The sequence below is a fragment of the Scleropages formosus genome, chromosome 17 (genome assembly GCF_900964775.1).
Source record: "Scleropages formosus chromosome 17, fSclFor1.1, whole genome shotgun sequence".
In the NCBI taxonomy this organism is placed as follows: domain Eukaryota; kingdom Metazoa; phylum Chordata; class Actinopteri; order Osteoglossiformes; family Osteoglossidae; genus Scleropages; species Scleropages formosus.
In genome coordinates, this window is record NC_041822.1 from 13,306,619 (window position 1) to 13,329,210 (window position 22,592).

The 22,592-nt window shown below is 40.0% G+C and overlaps 1 protein-coding gene across 1 annotated transcript in view; it reads right to left on the minus strand.

The window, feature by feature from the left end:
- The window catches only part of pcsk5b (proprotein convertase subtilisin/kexin type 5b), an 84,801-nt gene that overhangs the window by 14,159 nt on the left and 48,050 nt on the right, over positions 1-22,592 (minus strand). Inside the window, 9 exon segments of the mRNA XM_029259404.1 lie at positions 391-624; positions 2,061-2,197; positions 2,771-2,873; positions 14,528-14,643; positions 15,368-15,506; positions 15,648-15,751; positions 19,479-19,563; positions 19,979-20,172; positions 21,800-21,902. Coding sequence (XP_029115237.1) covers positions 391-624; positions 2,061-2,197; positions 2,771-2,873; positions 14,528-14,643; positions 15,368-15,506; positions 15,648-15,751; positions 19,479-19,563; positions 19,979-20,172; positions 21,800-21,902 — 1,215 coding nt within the window.

A 22,592-nucleotide genomic window follows, 5' to 3' on the forward strand; every position in this document is an offset into this window, starting at 1 on the left:
TTGTGCCTCTGCTCTGTCTGTCTTGGGAAAAAGCTTCATTTTTACTCTCTGTCTTTCAGCGATAAGACACCTATCACAGTGACCTCTGGCTGGGAACAGGAAAATGTTTCAGCTCCAAACTTGTTCAATCGATCAAATGAAATTTTTCTGCCAGGAAACCTAGCGCTGTGATTGAGGTCAAGTTCAATAGCGAGTACTGGTGGTGTCCATTTTTAATCCTTCAGAATAAAACACTTAAAGGGTAAAACACATGTATACCCTGGAATTTATGTCTTCGGGATGCAAGAAGCATTTCTGCAAATGGGTGTGAGGGGTACGAGTGGAGTGAGAAGAGTGTGTGGCTGATGGGGGGGTGAGGGGAGTGAGAGGAATGACTGATGCTAATGCGACGGTTTTGAGAAGATGCTCAGAGTCTCAACCCACCTTCTCTCAACTCCATCTTGGTACAAACCCCCTCCAGGGGGTAGTGGGAGGGGTCACACCTGATGCACCTGTCCAACCCTGTGCACATCTTGCAATTCTTGCCACAGGCCTCGCAGGTTCCCTCCTGGGACAGGAAGTGTCCGTCTGGACAGGCTTCCAGGCACTCTCCTTGAAAGAAGTAGCGCTCCACCCCAAACTTATCTATGGAATGAAGATTGAAGAGTGAACAACGCTGCCGGGGTTTACTCCTAAAAGAGCTATTTCATTCTACTTGCAATTTTGCCAGGGTGGATACGGACAGAAAGCTTTATTGCTTTTATGTAGCAGTTCAAAACTATGTGGCCTATCTATTTACCTTGCTTATAAGAGAGGATTAGTTAGCATAGTGTTTCATTATTAGGTTAAATTCTCACACACACACACACACACACACAGACTGAAACCACCTTGTCCCAAGCAGGGTCACGGCAAACCGGAGCCCAACCCAGCTACGCAGGGCATAGGGCTGGAGGGGGAGGGGACGCACCCAGGACGGGAAGCCAGTCCATCGCAAGGCACCCCAAGTGGGACTCAAACCCCAGACCCACCAGAGAGCAGGCACAGGCCAAACCCACTGCGCCATCACACCCCCTAGGTTTAACTATTGAATTTATTTTTATAATTAAACAAATACACTGGCTGTTCAACTTGTGAACGGAACTGTTTGAAGAACACTGTTACTTGTTTTTGTTCATAAATCCAGTGGACAGTGGAACTGAGCTAAGGGCCTGAACAAGGGCTATTGGTACAGTTACAGTCATGTTACCGGTTATAGTTAGGAATGGTTTTCCACTCAAAGTATGGTGTATAGTTAGGATTAGCATGAGACAAAAGGCCACGATTAGGATCACAGAAATATTTAGGGTCAGACTTTCAAACAGTGGAACTGTGCTAGTTCTTAGGCTGGGCCTAAGCCTCACATATAATTGTATAACTGCAATAAATAAAAATACTACATGAAAAATTTTAGTTTCTTATTAGTCATCTTGTTATTGATCACCAACACACAAGAATATCCAACAGAGCTGTAAACACTATGAAAGCAAGGTAAATTTAAGGCAATCCCACAATGTTACAATATCCTACTCCACATTCTATAGCAATATAGGCTCCCTAAAAACTCATATATAAATTTGAAATAGGGACATTTCCATTCTTTCTGCTCCAAACTGATATTCAAGGCATCAAGTTCAGCTTCACACCAATTGCAAAGTCAGTTAATGTCCATTTCTGCTTCCTCAGCCTGCTGTCTCCATGATAGTCAATCAAGGCAGGAAAATTCACTAATTTCATGATCACAGGTACAACTGATTATTAATAATGCACAAAAATGTCTTTTGATCGCTTTTTTTAAATGTCACCAAGATTATGACACATAGTGCTCTGCATGTATGTTCTCAAGCAAATAAATACAGGTCACCATGACAAAAATCTGAAGGCATTCAGGTATAATCCCATGCCTCTAAGAAGAGCAGGCTTGTCACTGGTCTAATGGAAAAGGCTCTATCTCAGATTTAATGTTTTTCAAGTTAATTATTCATTAGTTAATTACAGAGAGAGGGTTTGTTTGCTGCAAGTTCTTATTAGGGCCACCACACCTTTGTCACAGGCAGTGCAGTTATCGGGACCTCCATCACTGCATGTCTTGCAGGTATGATGACACAGATGACATTGTCTGTCAAAAATATACTTCCCAGCAGAGCACTGGATCACGCAGCGGCCTTCATCAAAGTACCTGGGAGAAGCCAAAAACAAGGACTCACATTCACATTCTTCTAAAATCAGTGTTTGGCTCTGGGCAATCTGACAAGCCATCCAGCTCTGCTCCACTCTTAATTTGGAGGCCCACTGCAGCTAAAGGAATTTGATTAGAAATGTGCAACAGGCCAAAGTGCACCCTAAAAATTCTGACACTGAAAGACGTATAGCCAATTTTACCATTCTGAAAATATGAAAACAGCAGAATTATGAGAGGTTAATCACTTACAACCCCCAGTTCAAAAATTAGTTTGTGTATTATCTATGTATTTCTGTGAATTCACTCTTCTTACTCAGGATTGCACCAACAATGAAAAGACATGCTTTTTACGACAGTCACTCACCCTGAACTGCTCTTGACGTGTTTGAGTTCATGCAATAGACTGATTTTCTGTCCTCGCTTTGCTATAGCCTACATCCTAACCCAGGATATGCCTTGGAACCTCACCATCATACCAATAACAACCCTTGAATGGAAAAGTACCCATGTGTACAAAGTTCACTAAATATTCATGAGAAAAAGGAGCTGAAATTCCAGCACGTGTCTCACCGGTTTGGACCACAGCTGATGCAATCTGTGTTTTCAGGTCCGGTGCATTTGTAACATGTTGCTTCACACAGATGGCACCTCCCTGTCTCCGACAAGTACTCCCCTAGAAAAACAATGAAGGAGCTGGTCATAGGGTACTCTTTATACCTACAATCCCTGATCCCAAAACCTTTCTTCATTCATTCCACAGGTCAGTCATTAAGTTATTCTCTAATAACTATCAAGATGATATACTTTCCGGGAGAATAAATGAAAGTAGTCATCTGATTCTCATATACATGTACATAAGATCACGGTGTCTCTAGTATCTGTACAGCAGAACCATACTGCTATGTCCTAAATAGCAGGTGACTCTTACCCATGAGTGCCTTACTTATATCCATGCAGGGCATAGACAGACAAATGTAATTTATGTTAGAGTTCCTCTCACCCTCTGTTGTCCTTTGAGTCCTGGAGAAGTCATTGCAAACAATGAGTAAATTTGGTTTACTCATGGTGATGTAGTTCAACCCTGGGGTAGACCTTTGAGCACCGTAAGGGTCCTAACCGTAGAACCCGGAGAGCCTCTTTAGAAAACGTTCTTCTTCTTTCCCATCTCATTTCAGAAGATGACACAAACATCCCTCTGCATTTTCCATGTAGTAATGCTGATTAAAGTGTGTTCAGGACAGGAAGTGGGTTGGAATGGCTTCATTCCATAGATGGTAAACAATGTACTGGTAGCCAACAACTTGCAGCAAGCATGGAAATATTAATTTTTATGGGGGGGGGGGGGGGGGGGAGGTTGGAAGGATGGGTAAACAAAAGTGTGATATTGCAGGCAACATCAGTGGTTTAAAATTACATTTGTTTTTGTCTAAATCACAGGCTTGCAGACTTTTAAGCCAACTTCTAAGTTACCAAGTAGCTCACTGTGTGGTAAATGAAGTACAGTATATCTCATTGCATGTTCAGTATGTTGAAATCGGTGATGCTTCACACACTGCCATCATTTTCTCAATAAAAAAAAACAATTATTAATTACTTATTAAGTTATTATTTTAATATTAATTTAATTTTGTTCAATGCACTTTACAATGTTTTGTTTTTGCGCTAAAGATGTGTGTTCTTACTGAAGCACTTTAGGGTAAGGATCTTGTTCTCAGGGGTACTACAGCAGAAGCAAGGACTTGAAACATGCCAGAACCACCTCAACTGACTCCTCTCAATCCAAGTAGGAACTCTACTTTGAGGTTGTTCAGGACCACTAGCTTCTCGTCATGTCACGCAGAGCGAGAGCAACAATCCTGCATAGAAATCTCATTTTGGCTGCTTGTATTTGCAATCTCATTCTTTCAGTCATTAACCAAAACTATAGATGAGGATGGGAATAAATCAAATCTCAGCTTCTGCTTTACCACTGCAGGTCTGTACAGTGCCTTCAGAACTGCCGACACTGCACCAATCTGCCTTTAAATGCCCCATTTCTCTTTTCCATCACCCGTGTACAAGACCACAAAATATGTGAACTCTTCTACCATGGGAAGTTCTTACACCTCACCTGGAGAGAACAGCACACTGTTTTCCGGAAGAGGACCATGACCTCAGACTTGAAAGTGCTGATTTTTATCTCAGCCGCTTCATATTGAATGAGCTCATGTGCATGTCGAAGGTCACAGCTGGATGAGCTGAAAAGGCAGCATCACTTGCAAACAGCAGAGACACCAAGCCTACCCAGCTGAACACCATCTGAGCTTGAGTTGCACCTTGATATCCTGTCCATAAAAATAATGAACAGGAAGTGGAAGCAACATTCACCAGTTGGATGGAACTTAACACCAAGAATTTGGACACAACTGACACTAAGCTCATATATGCATAGGATAGCATAGAACAGTTCCAGCGGTATTCTATATTCCTGCAGTACTTTTTGCAGGGGATGCTGAGGAACATGGTCAAACAGCCTCTTCAAGTAGACAAAAGAAATATACAAACTTGTAGACTGGACTCCCTCATACTTGCTTAGCCCGGCTGAAGCAAGAAAATTCCTTCCTCCACTAAGGCACCAAATTTTTAAGGACATCTGGCAGTTTTTTCTAAAGCTTCCCCAAACTCCTCCTATGCTCGGAATTTTGCTCAGCAACTGCCTTTCTTGTAGATCTCTTGGCCTGCTGGTATCTCTCAGCCAAATCAGGACATCCCCAAAAAAAGCACCACCCCAAAGGCCTCCTCCTTCAACTTAACAGCTTCTTTAAATCAACAATTGACTTATGGTGCAAGGTGTTCTAGAACCAAGAACACTTATATGAGCCTCCTTGTCTTTGAACGTAAGCTTTGTTATGGACAGTCCGTGGGGGGCATGGCTCACAGCCACAATAAGGCAATCCTCTAGTCCATGGGAAAGAATTGCAACTGCACAGCCCTTAGCCAGGGAGTTGCGAGTATTCCCACACCCATCCCAGGCTTTTCATGCAGAGGACCTTCAAAGTAGAAAAGAGACCACTTTCGATCAGTAAGTTTGGTTTGCAATCCTACACAATGCATAGAGGCGAGACCAGTTATATCTAGCTAGCTCTTCCAACTCCTTCACCATCTCAGGCTCCTTCCCTGCTAGAGAGGTAAAATTCCACATTCCAAGTACAAGGGGTCAGCCCACAGAGGGCCATACCTCTCATACATGCCACTTGACTAGCATTGCACTTGACCCATCGTTCACCACGCAGGTTTGTGACTCCACTCTCAAAATTCTTAAAAACATACACTTAATTTTTGCAAAATTGTTCTCATGTTTGAGAGTATTGCCCTATTTTAAACTTAAAAGACTAAATATAATTTGAATTCAAGCGCCTAAACCCAATTTTTAACATTGTTAGTAATGTTGTCATCTTGAAATTATCACTGTAGTTTTCTATCCCCTGCACATCACACAGAGGTAAAATGTAATGTGTATTGACATACATAAATGATTTCACACACTATCATAAAGAAGCCTATTGATAACAACCTGAGGAATTTCATAATTTTATGAATGATTTTTTTTTTTTTTTTTTTTAACTGCAGCCAGTGTATGTATAAAACTTGACACAATTAAATTAGGGTAATTAAGGTCATTACATATGATGACTATCATAATACAATAAAGTAAAACACTGACCACATCTAGTTAATTTTTAACTCTCAGAAAAAGTCTGAACAATGAATAAATAATCTTAGAATAAAGCTCTGCATCCTAGGTACAGTGGTCTGGATACAGTAGCTATATCTTGCTAAGATACATAAGCATAAGATACTGACTCTGAAAGAGTTTGAATTTTCTAGTTGCCCTAAGTGAGTTAACTATTTCAAGGAAAAGAAATCTAAATCAGACATGCTGAGACCAGCATCTTGGTGAAATCAAGCATACTGTTGACAGCAGAAAATCTGTTCTCTGGACAGACACATATTTCCTGTATTACTTCTCATATTTATTGAATTATAACTGCTTTGATCATTTTGATTTTTTTTACAATTTCAATATTAACTATCTACTTTTACAAAGTATGCTACAATGTGATTATAGCCTTCCTGAGGGCATAGTCACACAAACATTAAGCAGTGAGATGCCATAACAGTGAAAAATCAGTTTAATTCAAAACAGCAAAAGAAACCAAGTTACCATCTACAATGACTTGCTGTGATTTATATCAACACCAGGTTAACTGGTCTGGGTTAAGGATGGGGAAGATGCTGCAATCTACTGCACACAAAACATACAATGCACTTCTAAACAAAACACGAGTTTTAAAGTCAGAGTAACGACTTTTTTTGAAGTGACTTCTCTTAAAAAGCCTGGTATCACGTGTTGCTTTCCATCCTGTCCAAAGGGTGTTTTTCCATCTATCAGCCATCATCTAACTCATCTCAAGAGTTCCTTGCAGTACTGATAAGTGAGAGTGTGTGCCTGAGTGAGAAATGATAAATGAAAATCTGTCGTGAGCAATTTCACTGCCCACAGAGCAAGCAAAATTGAAGCTAGCTGCTGAGAGAGTACGATGTGGTCACTGACATACATCTTGTCATCATCGGAGCCTAATATAACTGACTAATGTCTGACTACTTGAGTTCTCATGCATGAAACAATGACTGGGAAAAGTGGATTACCTTTTAAAGCCCCGAGGAGGAAAGCACATCCGTCTAAATATGAAAGATTCATATCAAGTTACATCTTGTCCATAGGTTTTTTTAAAAATAGTTTGACTCAAAAAATATTCCTAAAATAAATATTTCATAACATAGTTGGCCAGGAAGAATTATCATCTTTTCAGGACAGTATCAGTGCAAAATGTTATAATACTGAGTATTATTACTTTAGTATTCTTAACACAGAAATGTGTTTTCAGTACAACATAATTTAGGTATGAAAAGCTATTTTCAGTTCTGCTTTTTACAGTCACATGTGTTAGGAGAATAACACTGAAATTGTGATATAATTTGATGTATATTTAACGGAGGAAGACAAACTCACAAGATAATTTTGTCTACTATTCACATAAACAGTAAACTTAGTGATTATTTTTCCATCTGCAATAATTCCTGCCATAATGCACACAAAGCTCTAGGGGAGAGGGGGAAAATATACTGTATAACAAAGTCCTGAATGAGAAACAAAGAAACTTTGGTGTTGTGAAAAAGCGGCAACAACACAGCTAAATCATGTCACCAGAGCAATCACAATCAGAAGTATCGCATTTCAAAGTGTGTGCATAATTCTCGTCTTCCACAAATTAGTCAAAATTATTGCAATTTTTGCTGCCCATTAGTCTTTCAGGAAAGACCCTCGCTATCATAATGAGCTCATTACGTTATTAACCACACAAAGGAGGTGTGCCTCATGATCCAGTTAGAAGAGAAAGCAGCTATTGTCTCGGAAAGACGAGTCCTCGCTGACGACACGGAGGCACAAAGCTTCAAAGCTTCGTTTTTTGGCAGTCACATCCAAGCACTTTGTACTTAAACGCCGATGTGTGCAACACCTTTCACCTTCAGCTCTCTTGTGCTTTTCGCTGTGCCCTTAGCATTGGCTATAAAGAGTCACCTTTTCAAAGTAATTCCTCTCAAGTTTCTCATTACGCCGCTGGTTTCTGAGCACCTTGCCGTTCCGTTTTCTCATGGTTTACTATTACCCGTCATTCAAAGGGCTTGTTCTTTGACATTTCCCTGAACGGAAGATCGTGAACTCATCTCCTCAGAAATAAGCTTCTAGTCACAAGACAAAATAGTCTTGCAGTTTGTAGTGTGACTCCATGCAGTTATATTCAGTCTCTGGTTTCAAATCATCATTTTTAAAATTGTATTTTCAGTTCATGCATGTACAACATGACTTCCTATAAACAGTTTAGGCAGTTTGCTCTTAGTGGAGTAAAAGCTAACAATTATTACATTATAATGCTAAACAAAATCACACACACACACACACACACACACTTTATTAAGTACACCTGGGTGTACAACCAAGGTTGTTTTTCCGTGCTGGAGGCAAAACAGGGTACCACTCTGTACTAGCTAGGATAGCGAAGATGAAGGGAGCCTTTCTCTAAAACATCCTACATTTAATACAGCAGCATATTAACGTTTGCAACAAAGTTGAGTTGGCAAAGTATCATAACGAAAAAAATCTTCCAGCAATGTTCGTGTGATGTGCGCCAGTTTCACTTATCTGTACCACATATATACTGTAAATACAGTATATTGTATTATGTTCCATTGTCAGTACCAAAATTTTCTGGTATACAAAACCTGTTGAAGATGCATCTGGTTTGTATGAGCTGTGACCTCAATTAAAAATTGTGCCAAGTTGCTGTCTGTGCCCATGCTCATTTTGTACTGTCTTTCACCAGCAGTGTCTGAAGTTTTCTGCATTTTGTGAATAGAATGCATGTGTTTATGCATTCTACTTTTCTTTTTGTGTTTTGTCTTTGCAATTTTTTGTAGCTCTAAAGAGAAGAAAATGGAGGGGGGGAAACTCATGGAAAAAGTGGAAAAATGGGCGAAATGCAAGGGAGGTTGCCATAGCTTGGAGCCTAAGTTTAGGGTTCTAAAGCACACTGAATGTGATTTAAAACAAAAGACACGTGTCTTGCTTTAGATTTATCAAAATGTAAGTTGAACACAATCGACACACAAAGAGAGCAAAAGAAAGCAAAAGTGCATTTGCTGGTGACACCATTGGTTCCTTACTGCTCCCAGTTGACAAGCACTATTACAGTCGATTCAATTAAATCTATTACTTTATAAACATATTATTAATTATTTATTCTATGTTTGTGCCACGCAACTTTTTTCCTTGTTAGGTTTTAGGCATTTAGGGTAATTTTTGGTGAACGTGAAATGCCTTTTGGAATGAGTTACAATTTTTCCCATTGGAATGAATATAATAAATTTTCCAGAATTTCCTTATAACTGCCATTATCAGGACTAAATTAGACAGAGCAAATGAGGAACAAGTGTACAGCTAAAGTGAAGTTTAGCTAAAATATGACTGTAAAAATTTCACAGCATACTGTGATGAACACATTATGACAGCTCACATGATCAGACTATTGTGAATCAGAGAATCCACACTTCAAATGCAGTATTGACCTGAATTACAGCTTTATTCTGTGTTGATTTATCCTTGAACAGTACTGTTGCTCCAATTGAAAAAAGAGTGGAGATCCCCAACAGGGTATGCTGTGACAGTGACAATGTGTAAACAGCTATTTAAATTTATATTCGAATCATAATGTAAAATAAAGAGGAACACAGTGGACAGGACTGTTTCAAAATCAGTGCTTAAAAAAGGCAATACCATTAAATATGTAGGCTCCTTTTCAGAAATACATACTTTTATTTTGGTTTTGTTACTAAGTGACTTATACCACTTCAATTTTACATTGAACACTATCGAGCTATTATTATTTTGGGACATGGGAACACTTAGTCGCTACAAAAAAAACCATCCGCTTAAGACTGACTAAAATTTCAAGGAACCTAATTATATTTAACTCATTTTAAAAAATATGAAACAGCAACTTTTGGCCATCATCAGTTACAACTGGATTGAAATATTATACACGAAAAGACTGATCATTTTACAAATGTACATTTAGACAAACACGAAAAAAAAAAAAGACCAACATTTTCCTCCCTAAGTAAAAGATAAATGTATAGAATATCAGTTACATAGTATTAGTTTAGTGACTTTGCAATATTTGCATATAATCTTTACAAACCATATTTTAATTATGTATACATATAATTAAAAGAAAATTTATATAAAACATGAGGCAGCAATAGAATCCAATGGTACCACAAAATTACACAACTTTCTAGCAGAATAGAGGACACATCTACCATTTCATAAATCTCCTTTTATAAATAAAAGTAATGGCATCTGGCATTCTTGCATCCTTTCCAAAGAAATTATTCACTTCTGTATTTTTTTTTACTCCCACACCTGGAGAGGAAACAATGGTCATGCAAGAAATGGAGATTTAATGACCTGTGTGTGAGATCCATGGAATAAGGAAAGCTTTCATTGTGAAAGACAATGCACTTCCAGCTAATCCCAGACAGTCATGGCCACTGCTTGCATTAGCCATGCCCATTCCATGTACACATCCCTAGAAACAAGTGAGGCCAATCCACAGTATATTTCTGTACTATCCCACCACAAAAAAAAAAAAAAAAGAAAAAAAAAAAAAAAAAGCACCTTACAACATTTGAGTTTGCCTACAAGATTTGTGTTTGAGTGTATGCACGTGTGTGCCCCTGCACAGAAACAAGTGGAAAATGCATGAGGTAATGCTGGAGCAGCGTTTTCAGAATGAGATTAGCACCTGTCCACAATGCCCAACGGTAGAGGCAGACCCTCACGAGACAAGCAGACCACGTTGTAAAAAGCAGCCGTTCGTTGGCTGCCAACTGAAACACTGAAGACGGAGGCAGTTTTGTAAATCACAGCTACCGCTGTGAAAACACCATTTTGCGTAATTCATTCAATAAAGAGGTTTGGGGTGTCTTGATTCCATATGATTAACTTTCTGTCTACTGCACTTGAGTGTATTTTAGACTGGAACTTGGGTTCTTTCACATACTGATGACAAGAAGCCAGCGTTGGCACAAAAGTGGATATGACTTTCAATATTTTGAGAAAATCCTACACATCTCCGCATGTGCAAAATCATCTTGGATATTCCCTCACTGCCCTGTTCCTTGTGAATATCTCATGATTTTTCAACCTTCCCAGACACTGGAAGAGTGACAGGTTGGAGGAGGAGGACTAATACTAATGCAAGGACTATACTACTTGACAACAGTCACAGAGCGTTAAGTGAAAAACAAAGTTAAGCAGTTTGCCTGTGACTAGTACCACATACTACTTGAACTGAAATGGTATTAAAATGGCACTTGAGCAGAAGCTAAAAGCACTGGCTAAGATTCCACATCTTGTTGCTGTGCAGCTTTGATATTGCAGCAGAGACCGTTTCCAATGTAGTATCTTTCCTGCTATTTGCCGTTTTTGCATCGTAGCATCATCTTTAATCTTCCCATGTTTTATTGTGATTGCAGCATGGCAGGTGGAAGTTTGTGAGCAGCTCAAGTTTAACTTCTCAGTCTTTCTTGCACCTTGTTTTTCCACAGAGTAGTGGCCAACAGTAAGTTCACATTAGCTTGGAAGTGAAAATAAATAAATAAAAATTAGGAGAGCAGGTTCTTGACATAAGCCCTCCTAAAATAAATATCTCAGACTGCCAAGTGTTTGTTTCATCTGGAAGCATTTTAAGGGCCAAGTCAACAGAGACGAGAGTGGAGTAGGGAACTCCATAGCCACAGATAAAATGGCTGCTCAGAAGCTTGAAACTCATAGTTTACAGCTTGACACCAAAATTTAATGCTGTTTTTTTTTTCCCTTAAAGAAATAACACACAAGTTTGGAATAATACACACCATCCATTTCTTTCTTCAAAAAAGAAATGAAATTAATGATGAAATGAAAGGAAAACAAACCCATGTAACACCAAAATGTGTCTATACCTTGACAAAAACGCTAGTCTACTTTCCCGGCAATTTGCTATTTGAAACAATAGTAATACTGATAAAAATTCTCCCTTCAAATATGAAATGTTCTGGCTTTTTTCTAATTTGTCAGCTTGATAAACTTTCCACCTGAGAAAATTTAAGTAAAGAATATAAGTTAGATGGCCTGGTTGAGTAATTAGGCAGCAGTCTAAATAAAACAAACCCCATTTTAGGAATAACACAAGCTAACAAAAATGATTTTTTTTTATAAAGGGGTGGGGGGACTGAAATAAGCACCAAGATTTATCCCTTTGACCAGTGGAGGGTGACTAATATTAACGGATATTTGACATCAACCTGCCTAGAAAATTTCCTTTATTTTTCATAAATTTATATTCTGAGATATTGCCTCTTCTTGTGCCAATACAGAGCCATATTGAACAGAGTCAAGTCCAGAAACTAAGCTCCTGCAGCTTACAGCAGAAATGATTAAGATCTTAATAATTTTATTAATGTCAATATAAAATCCTGAATGAAAAATAAAAAGATTATTTCAATGTATTCGCAAGGGTGACAATGCAATACTGATTGTAATGAACCAGCAATGAGATTGTTCCAACATGTTCAAGGGAAACACAACAATTGATGAGTGAGACAATATTGGGATTGTTTGGTGAAAAAGCTGTACAGAATGTGGCTTTGTGCTACAGTGGAGCTGTGCTGGGGGTGGAGGGGAGCAACAACAGCCTAGAACTTGCCCATTAGGTACAGTACACAATGCAGAAAGAAAATTTGACCAAAATTTGAAAGGCATGCACAGGGTGGAAACCCCATAAGGGGAGAGAGCCACAGGTTTTCTTGAGTTACACCTTATTTCTTAGTTTGACGCTGTGTGTCACCAATGATGAGCCACTTCAGAATATAAATTACATCTAGTCCAGCTGAAGTATAACAGTTTTCTTTTTCCAGAGGGATAATACCAAAACATGGCACTTCTATGTAAAATTTGTTAATCCAACGCTTTTGAAGGACAGAGAAAAGAGAAATTTCTACATTTTAGTCACGAAAGTGTTAAACTTGAACATGAGTCCTTGAAACGTACGCATAGATGTGTGAGTTTGAAAAGGACAAAACACGCGTACCAGGTTTAAATGTCCCTACTCTGAAAAATGATCACAGTCACGTCAATAAAGGAACGCGTGTTTACTATACGTCTGTACGTATTGAACAGCTGTTTGTCTTTGTGCCACACTCATGACAGGAACAAAATGGTAGTAAACACTGAAAGGCTGGCCCCCGAGCAAACTCTAACTCCTGCTCTGAACAGGTAGAAATCAATTTGGCATCGATGCTTTGGTCACAAAATACCGACAAAGAATCCCAGACGCTCCAACCTGAAGACATGTCCCAGTACAGAAAAAGGTAGGTTTGTTGTAGTTCTGTCACTTAACTTCTGACACAGTTCGCCATGTTCCCTTAGAAAAGTTGGAGTGGGGGAGGCAGAGATTTTCATATAAATTATCGCTATAAATGTATACAGAAGCACAGCACCCCCTTGGAGGTCCAGTCACCCTTTTAGGGAGCACGTTCTACAACAGAGCTGCTGTAGGACCTTCCGCTGACACAGATTGTTCTTTTTGACCAACACACAAAAGCTTCCTTCTGCCCAAGATTCTTCATTTGCTTTCCACAGATCAGGCAATAGAGAAAGTGGAATTGGAGGAGAGGAGATGTGATTGGTCAGACAGGCAGACAGGTGCACGCAGGTGACAGCAAAGAGGTTTTGATCCATCAGTAACGGTTGTCAACAGGAAGGAATATTGTGGTCCAGCAGGAATGATTGGAATCCATTATGGATAGAGAGAAAAATTTGAAAAAAGAAAACAAACAATTAGCAATTGCACAGTTGTAATAGGATCATACTTATAACAAGTAAACTAGTGTTCTAAGCATAAATAAAAATTTAAACAATTTAATATGGTGTTCAACTTGATCACTTGAAAAATATCACCACTGCTTAAATCACATCACAACATATCTCACTGGCAAAAACCTTTCTCTTTTTTTTTTTTTAAACTGAAAACATTATTGATTTTCGTTAAACATTTACATAAAATAATAAACTAGGGGTAACGGGTAAATTGGTCAATGGCTTTCAGAAGCAAGGTACCCAGTATGCCCTCCCTACCAACTTTGGTGATAATTTATTATACAGCACCGTGTGCATTTCTCACAAGAATCACCAAAAATTACTTTCAATTGAGAATACCTGAAAAGTCCTTGTTAAGCAAGGTTGCAAGCACTTAATATCATAAGATATTTTCTGTACCTTCTGTATATTCCAGACTTTCTGGCAAGCTGGTTGTACAACTAAACAGTCTATTATAGCCATTGCTGAGATATGCTGGGTGAAACAAGGAAAGGGTATAGATCGCCCCGATTTATTTTATAATGTTCAGCATAATCTGTAAATAAAGCTGAACTTGTAGTCATGCAAATGGTACTTAATAATTAACACAGCCAATCAATAACTTGTCTAGTTATCATTGGGTTCATTTATCAATCTTACTTGAGGATCAAAACTTTTGAGATTCAGGAAAAAGTAGGGCCTGAGTTTGTACACCATACTTTTGCAAACGCTGGAAAAAGCCACATGCATGTGTACGTACCAAGAATTTCTCAGGTTCAAAGCTGAACTGGCAAGATGAGGAGCCTGGTACGAGGGAGGGACGTACTCACCATCCTTGCAGATGACGCTGGCCTCACAGACACCCGACTCCAGGTTGTAGCCACCGACGCATGCTGTGCAGTTCCTCTCCCCTGGTCCTGAGCAGGTGTAGCAGCTGGCATCACACCTGGACAAGAACAAGCACAGCATGAGGCAGGGCAGGAGGCAGGTGCAGAACATTCCACCCTACTTCCAACAAAGCACGACTTCTTGCTTGCAAAATCTCAACATTCCCACCAAAATCTGGATTCCTTTTTATAAAGTGCAAATTTACATCCACTGATTTACTTACTAAAGACTTACTAAAGACACAAGATATACTGGAATGAAGAGCTCCAAAAAGGAGAAGTTTGCTTTCCATTTCAAAAAATTACCTGAGGAATACCTGCAACATTTTTAATAAAGGGTGGCAAATTCACATGGAAAATTACACAAGCACAACTAATAATTAAAGTACCTTGCCTACAGAAAAGCTGAGAGACTAGTCAAAATGAGCACAGGCTCTAGTTAAACATGAACATAAGCAACCATGAGCATGAGCAATCATGAATGGCACCCTAACTTCTCCAGAATAAATACAGACAGGATGATATCTAGAGTGCCAAATAAAAGAGTGCCCTCACCCTATGGGGTCTTGGCTAGGCTGCAAATAGCCAAGCCATCAGCATCATTGAGGAAAACTCATCTGGACATAATTTACAGCACCATTCTATGAGCATCCTGTGTACAGATATATAATATAATAATAATGCAACGGTCTGGGACAAGTCACAGTGCTACTGTGCAACAGAAGCTGGAAAGTAGGCTTATGAGCCATGAGTACTGCAACCGAGGGACAGAGGTTTGCTCACTTCTTGCAGGTCTTCTGCACCTCCCCATTCTCCATGGTCTGCTCTGACAAGTAGAAGCCCAGACTGCAACTGGACACACAGCGCCACTCCTCTTCGTAGTAGTTGTCAGCACACTTGTTACATGCCTCCATCCCTGTTCCTGCGGCCAGAGGAAGACAGACCACCTGACTGTGCTAGCCCTTGATGTAGCAGCACTCCCAAGCTTAATCCTCTCTTAGACAGCCAGATACACCAAATACACTGTTCTTCACCTTTCTACTTCCAGGTGCTACCCTCTTACCTGCACAGGTAGCACAGGCTCTGTGGCAGGGCTCACAGGTTCGCCGGTGGCCATTGTAGTAACTTCCAGGCTCACAGCTCATAATGCATCTACCACCCTGAAGGCTGGAAGCGACAGGAAACTTGGTCATTCAGTTCTCATTCCACACAAGAGAACACCAAAAGGTCCAGGACCAAAAAAAATGGAAGCAGGGTAAAAAAGGTTCATTATGTCTGTTCCTTCTGTTTCATATAGATATGACATGAATTTATTCAGAAAGATATGAAACAGAATTAATAGGTCCCTCTGAATCTTTCATCTTGAATGATTTGTTTTGGCTGTTCTTTTCAGAATTAGGGAGTGCGTCTTTAAAGGCATTTGGCTTCATATTGTCATGATTTGATATGCACCATTATGCTTTCATTTATTCAATAAAAAGTTGAGAATGTAAAATGATTGCAGTTATTTCTTCTCCTTGTTGGCTTCAGCTTTAGCTTTTAAATATCATGAACTTACCCAGTTCCTAATCTTACTGTCCATATCCCAGTGCCAAATCTTAGATTGCCTATTTCCAAGAGTGCAAATAAATTCCTCCACAGTAAAATCACCCAATATCCTCAAAAAGACTGCTGGAAGCTTTCCAGATAACTAAAGGCTACACAAGAACCAGATTTGTGATCTGAATGTTTCTGTTTCAAATCTGAGAAAAAAGAAAGGCTTGTATACCCTTGGGACAAGATACCTAACCTAAATCGCATTGGAAAATGTGCTGCTGTATATATGGATGAAGTGCAAAATTTAAAACGATACAAGTCATTCTGGAGCCAGCCTTGCAGTGTCAGATGCAATTGTGTGCAGTTCAATACTTTTTTCCTTGAATTATTGTCTTTTTCATAGTCGCTGAACAATTATACAACCTAATGACTGATTAATTCGGATAAAATTTGCTGTATACAACTTTGTGCAACCATAGCTGCAATATTCTTAAAAAAAACCTCACATCTAAATAAAGCAGTTGGATCATTTAGATCCTTATTTCATACTTCTTTAACAAACAAAGGCTAAAAGGAAAAGCAGCTAAACAGGTTATCTGGGCACAGGTGTGATAAGCATCTAAGAAATAAAGTACTCTTTGGCATTTGTTCACAAAAGCTCTATGAAGAGGGATGGAGAATAACTTCAGCATCTATCTTTTGCATGGCCTTCTCAGTCCCCAGGGTCCCATGTGGATTTTGCACAAGTGGTCCCTTTCAGCTGTCACTGGAGAGCTGAAGCATGACTGACACGAACAGTAAGTAAACTCCTAAAATGCTAAAGGACCAAAACACTGAATTTCTCCATTATGGACTGAGAGCCTCAAGAAAACAGAGGGGCACATTAGAGGCAGTGCAGCCCCCCTGGGCAAAATACCTGATTGGAGATTTTTGAGACATTAAACTTCACCGAAAACTATAACAAATGTTCAGGTACCCAATGAAAAAGTAAGTGAAACATTCGGATTTGTCTGGATTTCTGCATGAATGGCTCCTTAAATGTAATATGATCTTCACACATTCAAAATAATAGAGTCTTATTTAACAAACAACACACACAAAATTTTACATTGCTATAATTTTCTTAACAAAGGCTTCAAAAAATCCGGGTCATTCATGGAAAAAGTACGCCAACCCTTTTATTTAGCAAATAATCAAACGCTTTCTGTAGCTGCTAAATCAGACCTGTGCAGTGATACTGTAGCCCATTTCTCTAGACAAAACTGTTCATGTATGTTTTTTGCAATGTCTTGCGTGAGTGGCTGCAGATCATGCCATAGCATTTCAATGAGACTGTGGTCAGGACTCTGACTTGGCCTTCCTAAAATGTGGAATTTCTTCTGCTTGAGCCACTCGGTTGTTGATTTACTCTTGTGTTTTATGTCACTGTCGTCTTGCATGACCCAGTGTCTTTTGAGTTTTAGATCTCAGACAGTTGTCCTTGCCATTCCGCTGTACAATTTCCTGATACAACCTGGAATTTACTTTAACCTCAATGATTGCAAACTGTCCAGGTCCTGAGGCTGCAAAACAGCCCCACAGCATTATACTCCTACACCATGCTTCAGAGCTGGGATGCATTGGTATGCATATGGTTTTTGTTTTCTCCTACTTTGACTTTTCTCTCATCTGTGCACAAAACATTGTTCAAGAAGAACTGCCGGAGCATTCAAGTAGTGGTCAGCAATGTTTTTTGGAGAGCAGTGGTTACCTTCAAAGTAACCTCCCACTAACATCACCCTTGTTTAAAGTTCTTCTTATGGTAGACTTGTAAGCACAGACATTATCAAGTGCAAGAGATGCCAGCACATCCTTTGTTGTCACCCTTAGGTTCTTTGTCAGTTGTTTGAGGATTGTACAGCATGCCCTTGCACTGACCATTGAAGGACTATTGCAGTAGCAATGGTGCTGAATTTTCTCCATTAGTAAACTACTGCCTCACTGTGGAATGATGGAAATCATTCTGGAACCCCTTTTCAATCTTGTGAGCTTCAAGAACTCTTCTTCTGAGGTCTTCGGAAATCTCTCTTGTTCAGGCCATGTTGAAAGTCAACAGAATTCTGTTGTGAAAGGTTAGGTAACCCAACTTGTGTGTTTTTTTTTTTTTTATATGGCAGGAAAGGTAACATGTGTACCCGAGTTAACTGATTAGAACACCTGACTGCAGTTCCTCTCTTTTCAAGATACTATTAACCTAAACCGTTTGTTCAATAAAGGTATGGCAATGTAAAATGTGCGTTGTTAAATAAGGCCACCTTTATTATTGTGACATCGATAAAGATCAGATCACATTTTATTAGCCATTTATGAATAAATCCAGATTATTTTAAAGAGTTCACAGACTTTTTCTCGCAACTGTAGCAGAGAGCGAACCTGGCTGTATGTGTACAGAGTAATTGCTCCTAACAGGTAAAACGGCCCCCAAACGCTCTTCCACCTTCCACACCCAGCCACCTGAAGACAAACACAAGATCCTACTGACACGGACAACGGACAAGGCTGCTTGTGACAAAGTTTCTCACAGTGCCTCCTAATGTCTCATTTTACGTCACAGAGAAGCGAAGAATGGATGAGCGAAAGGAGAGTGGATCTAAGGGAAGAGCACAAAGTAAAACTTTCAAGACTGCAGGGTCAGGAATGCCACAAGATGGAATTTTAATAGTGAAGTTCCATGTTACCAAGGACTGTTACTGATTATTCACGGTCTCACACAAAAACCTTATAGATGGTGGTTCCTGTCTCCAGTACAAGGTAGTTTCTCTCTCGCTTTTCCATCTCCTCGTGTCCAAGCAAAATGCTCAGCGACATTAAAAATCTTCGTTGAGTAAGATAAGTCATTCTACTGAGGAATGTTACTTGATACAAGGACATTATATTACACTGCATGCTTCCCTCTCTGTCTGAGTCATCCAGTTTCATGGAGTAGGTAGTCTAAACAATCCTATTACTGTCAAAACAGGGTTTAAAAGTGGCTAAGGCACACTTTGATAAATCCATATCTTTCTCAGGAAACAGCTGAATTTGTTTAATCATAATTCTGAGAAATGCTGTTTTCGTCCTTCCTGCTCTTCATCCCCTATCTAACACGGTGACAGTGGACATATGTGCCCTTCACATGAAAAATCATTATTGTAGTCCCAGACGTGGCTCTATCTCATCTTACTCTGTCAAAATCAGCCATTATCATTCTCAGCTCTCCAACCCTCATCTAACTGTAAACTCTTATCTGGCAGCACTTACAAAGCTCTACCAAAATGTGTGGATGAAGTCAAAACAAATGATTTCAACTTTTTGACAAAAACCAGTGAACCTCCCTTACCTCATGCCAGGTCTGCATTCTGTACAGATGCTGGAAGAAGTGCATTTCCGGCAGTTTTCACTGCATTTCCTGCAAATGTTTGCACCTGCGAACCAAAGCGAGGACAGGCGATACTGAAACATCAGCTCCAGGATGCAAAAAAAATTTTGCTTCATTAGGAGAGAAGGATGAAAGCCTCTATAAAGTGACCAACAGTCAGCAACTGCTTTCCCATAATTCTTTTCATCCATTTGAACATGCTACCCACCTCATTAAATGACACGTCTGCATCTCACTTGATGTTCATAAAACACTTCATTACACACTGCACTGACTAAATATTGTACCTCATTGAAGTAGTAATGAAAATGTGCTATTTGTAGCCTATTCTGCTGAAATCTTAGTAAAAATGGGTATAGGGCTGTCTAGCAAGTCTTTCACTTGAGTTTAATCATTTAATTTCCATCCATTTCATGTGTCAGAACAGGAAGGTGAGAAGGTGGTGCGGTGTGTGAACTTGCCGAGATCGAGGTAGCAGCTCTCCCCACAGCTGGACACGCAGCTGTTGGTCCCTTCGTTCAAGTGGTAGCCAAGTTTACAGGAGGTACACTGGTCAATGCGACTGCCCACGCATGTCTCACATGGTGAGTGGCACTTTTTACACCTCCGCTTGTCATCCCGGAAGAACCCATCGGGGCACTCTGATACACACATCCTACATAGGCAGAGAGTGTGAGAATTTTACTTGATTTAAAGAGGCATAAAATGTGCTAGAAAATACAAAGAATACAGACAGCAAGTAAGATTATAATAAAAAGTTACATGTTCTGTCATGTAACTTTTTTTTTCCCCCCAGTTCAGGAACTACAGCCTGACAAAAATTAAAAGCAACACAAAATTCCACAAGCACATATTTATTTGCCTTTGACAGTTTTATTAAGCATCATTTCCCCCCACATTTTAAAAGGCAGATATTACCACTATGGGATTAACCAGAGGGACTTGACCTGCAAGTTTAAGCCCAGGACTCCAGTTTCCAGAGAATTTGCAAGAGTCCGGGGCTCAAACCTGTAACTCCTGACTCCAGTGTCCTGAGAACTTTGGTGCTTGCTACACTCTTACATTCATGAAACCCAGTTCGACTTCACATTCTGTGACACTCCCTTGGGGGAGGTCTGCCGGTCCAAGGCTGAGCACACGGCCGGAACCTCCTGCAGGGCGCGTGGCTTCACTCCTGCTGGCCCCTCCTGCCTTCTCTGCTTCAGCCTGGAGCTACTTGGCTGCTCCGCACCCATCTGTCTCCTTGGCGGAGCAGAGTGCCTATGGGTGACGGGCTGCACACTGGGTCTCTGGCACACACGCTCAGAGAGTAGAGCATTCTGCTTGGCCGGAGCTGCACGCAGCATCAAAAGCCTCATAAGAACTGGAACCATCTTCACGCTGCTGTGATGGATGACTGAACTCGTGCTCATAAATTTGGGCAAACTTGCGACTGAAGGAGGTAAAATATTTTGTCTCTCGAGTTCTCTACTGGTAAAGGGGAGATGCAAAAATAAGTGACACTAAAAGCAGTTGGCTTAGAAAAACAAGAAAATGGATAATGAAAAATGTGCTCGCTTCAAACGTGCTATATCTGATTAGCTATTGCTTAACAATTGCATCATCACAATGCAGCAGGCGCTCCGCTAAATTCTACTGAACAGGATCTCCACATAGCATAGCGTACTATTGGGCTTTGCTATGCTGGAACCAACACCACTTGCGCCTAGTAGGCACAGTGTTAAAATATTTCCTGTGACACGTAGAGGTGGAGGCCCATCTTTGCCCCTCTTTTTCATTTCAGTCTTTGATCCTGAGGCTCAAGCTGATATCTGAAAATAGGTACTGGAGAGCCTATCTTGAACAAGTCCCTTGGCCATTTACTGAACAGTGGTCTACAGCAGTAACCATCTGCAAACAGGTGCTATGACTAACAGCACAGGATGAGCCTCATAGGAGGTAACTTTTTTAAGGGTGGTAAATAACCGAAAGGAAGCAGTGTGATGTAATGGGTAGCAAACTGGACTCAGTGGTAGGGGTATGGAAATGTAGACAGCGGCGAAATTAAACTTAGATTCCGAGAGAATAACACTGAGAAGAGGAATAACAATATCAAAAACATTAATGATATGTGCAGTCGTGACAGACATTCATTCATTCATTCGCTTTGTAATCATCCACATCCATAAATGTGGTTTTAAACTGGCTATTCAGACTTTCAAGCTGTACACGACAACTGCCATACACAGACAGCTGTTTTGAATCTCAGCAAATAAAGGCAGACTGAGTGTCCTTATTCTCACCTTGTGTTATTCTTGAATTTGAGGAAGTAGTGCAGGCAGTTGATGCACTGGTGCGGCCCGGGACCTTCGCAGCCATTCTCATTGCACTCTGGGTGACACAGGCCTGAGAGAAACCAACACGCAACAAATTGACAACGGTAGGTGGTCTTGGAAAGCAAAGCTCGAAGCATGGAATGCTATCTGGTATACCTGAAATATTTAGGGAGAAAATGAAGGCTGGTTAGCATGTTCGGGGGACCAGGTGCTCGACTGGGGGCCCACTCAGAGAAGCTCAGTGTGAGGTACAGTGGGTCAACTTAATTTTTTCAGGGGTTCAGTTGTAAAATTAACTAAAAATTCAGTAAGATTTTTACCAACTGCTTATCCTATGGAGGGTCACTGTATTCTGAAGCTAATCATGAGGGCAAAAGCATGAGGAAAAAGTGCAACCTGGATGCGATGTCAGTTGGTCGCAGGATTATTTTTTATTAACCTGAAACATTAAAATTAAGTCTTTAAAACTATTATTACTTTTATAAATTGATTTAAAATTACTCAAAATAAAAGAACCCCATTTTCAAAGTTCTTAAATTCCAGCTGTTCATGAGATAAATCAGTCAAAATGTACAGCGCTTGTCTTCTTTCTACTAATTCCTGGACACTAGATACTGGCTGTAAACACTGCGAAGGTTAGTTGAATCAATCTGATCCCACATCCCTATTCTGTTTCGGTGCTTCTTTGCTTCAACTGCTAACAGGGGTATGCAGGTTGTGTTTGTTCTGCAACAAAGACATTTTTGAAAATAGATAAGTG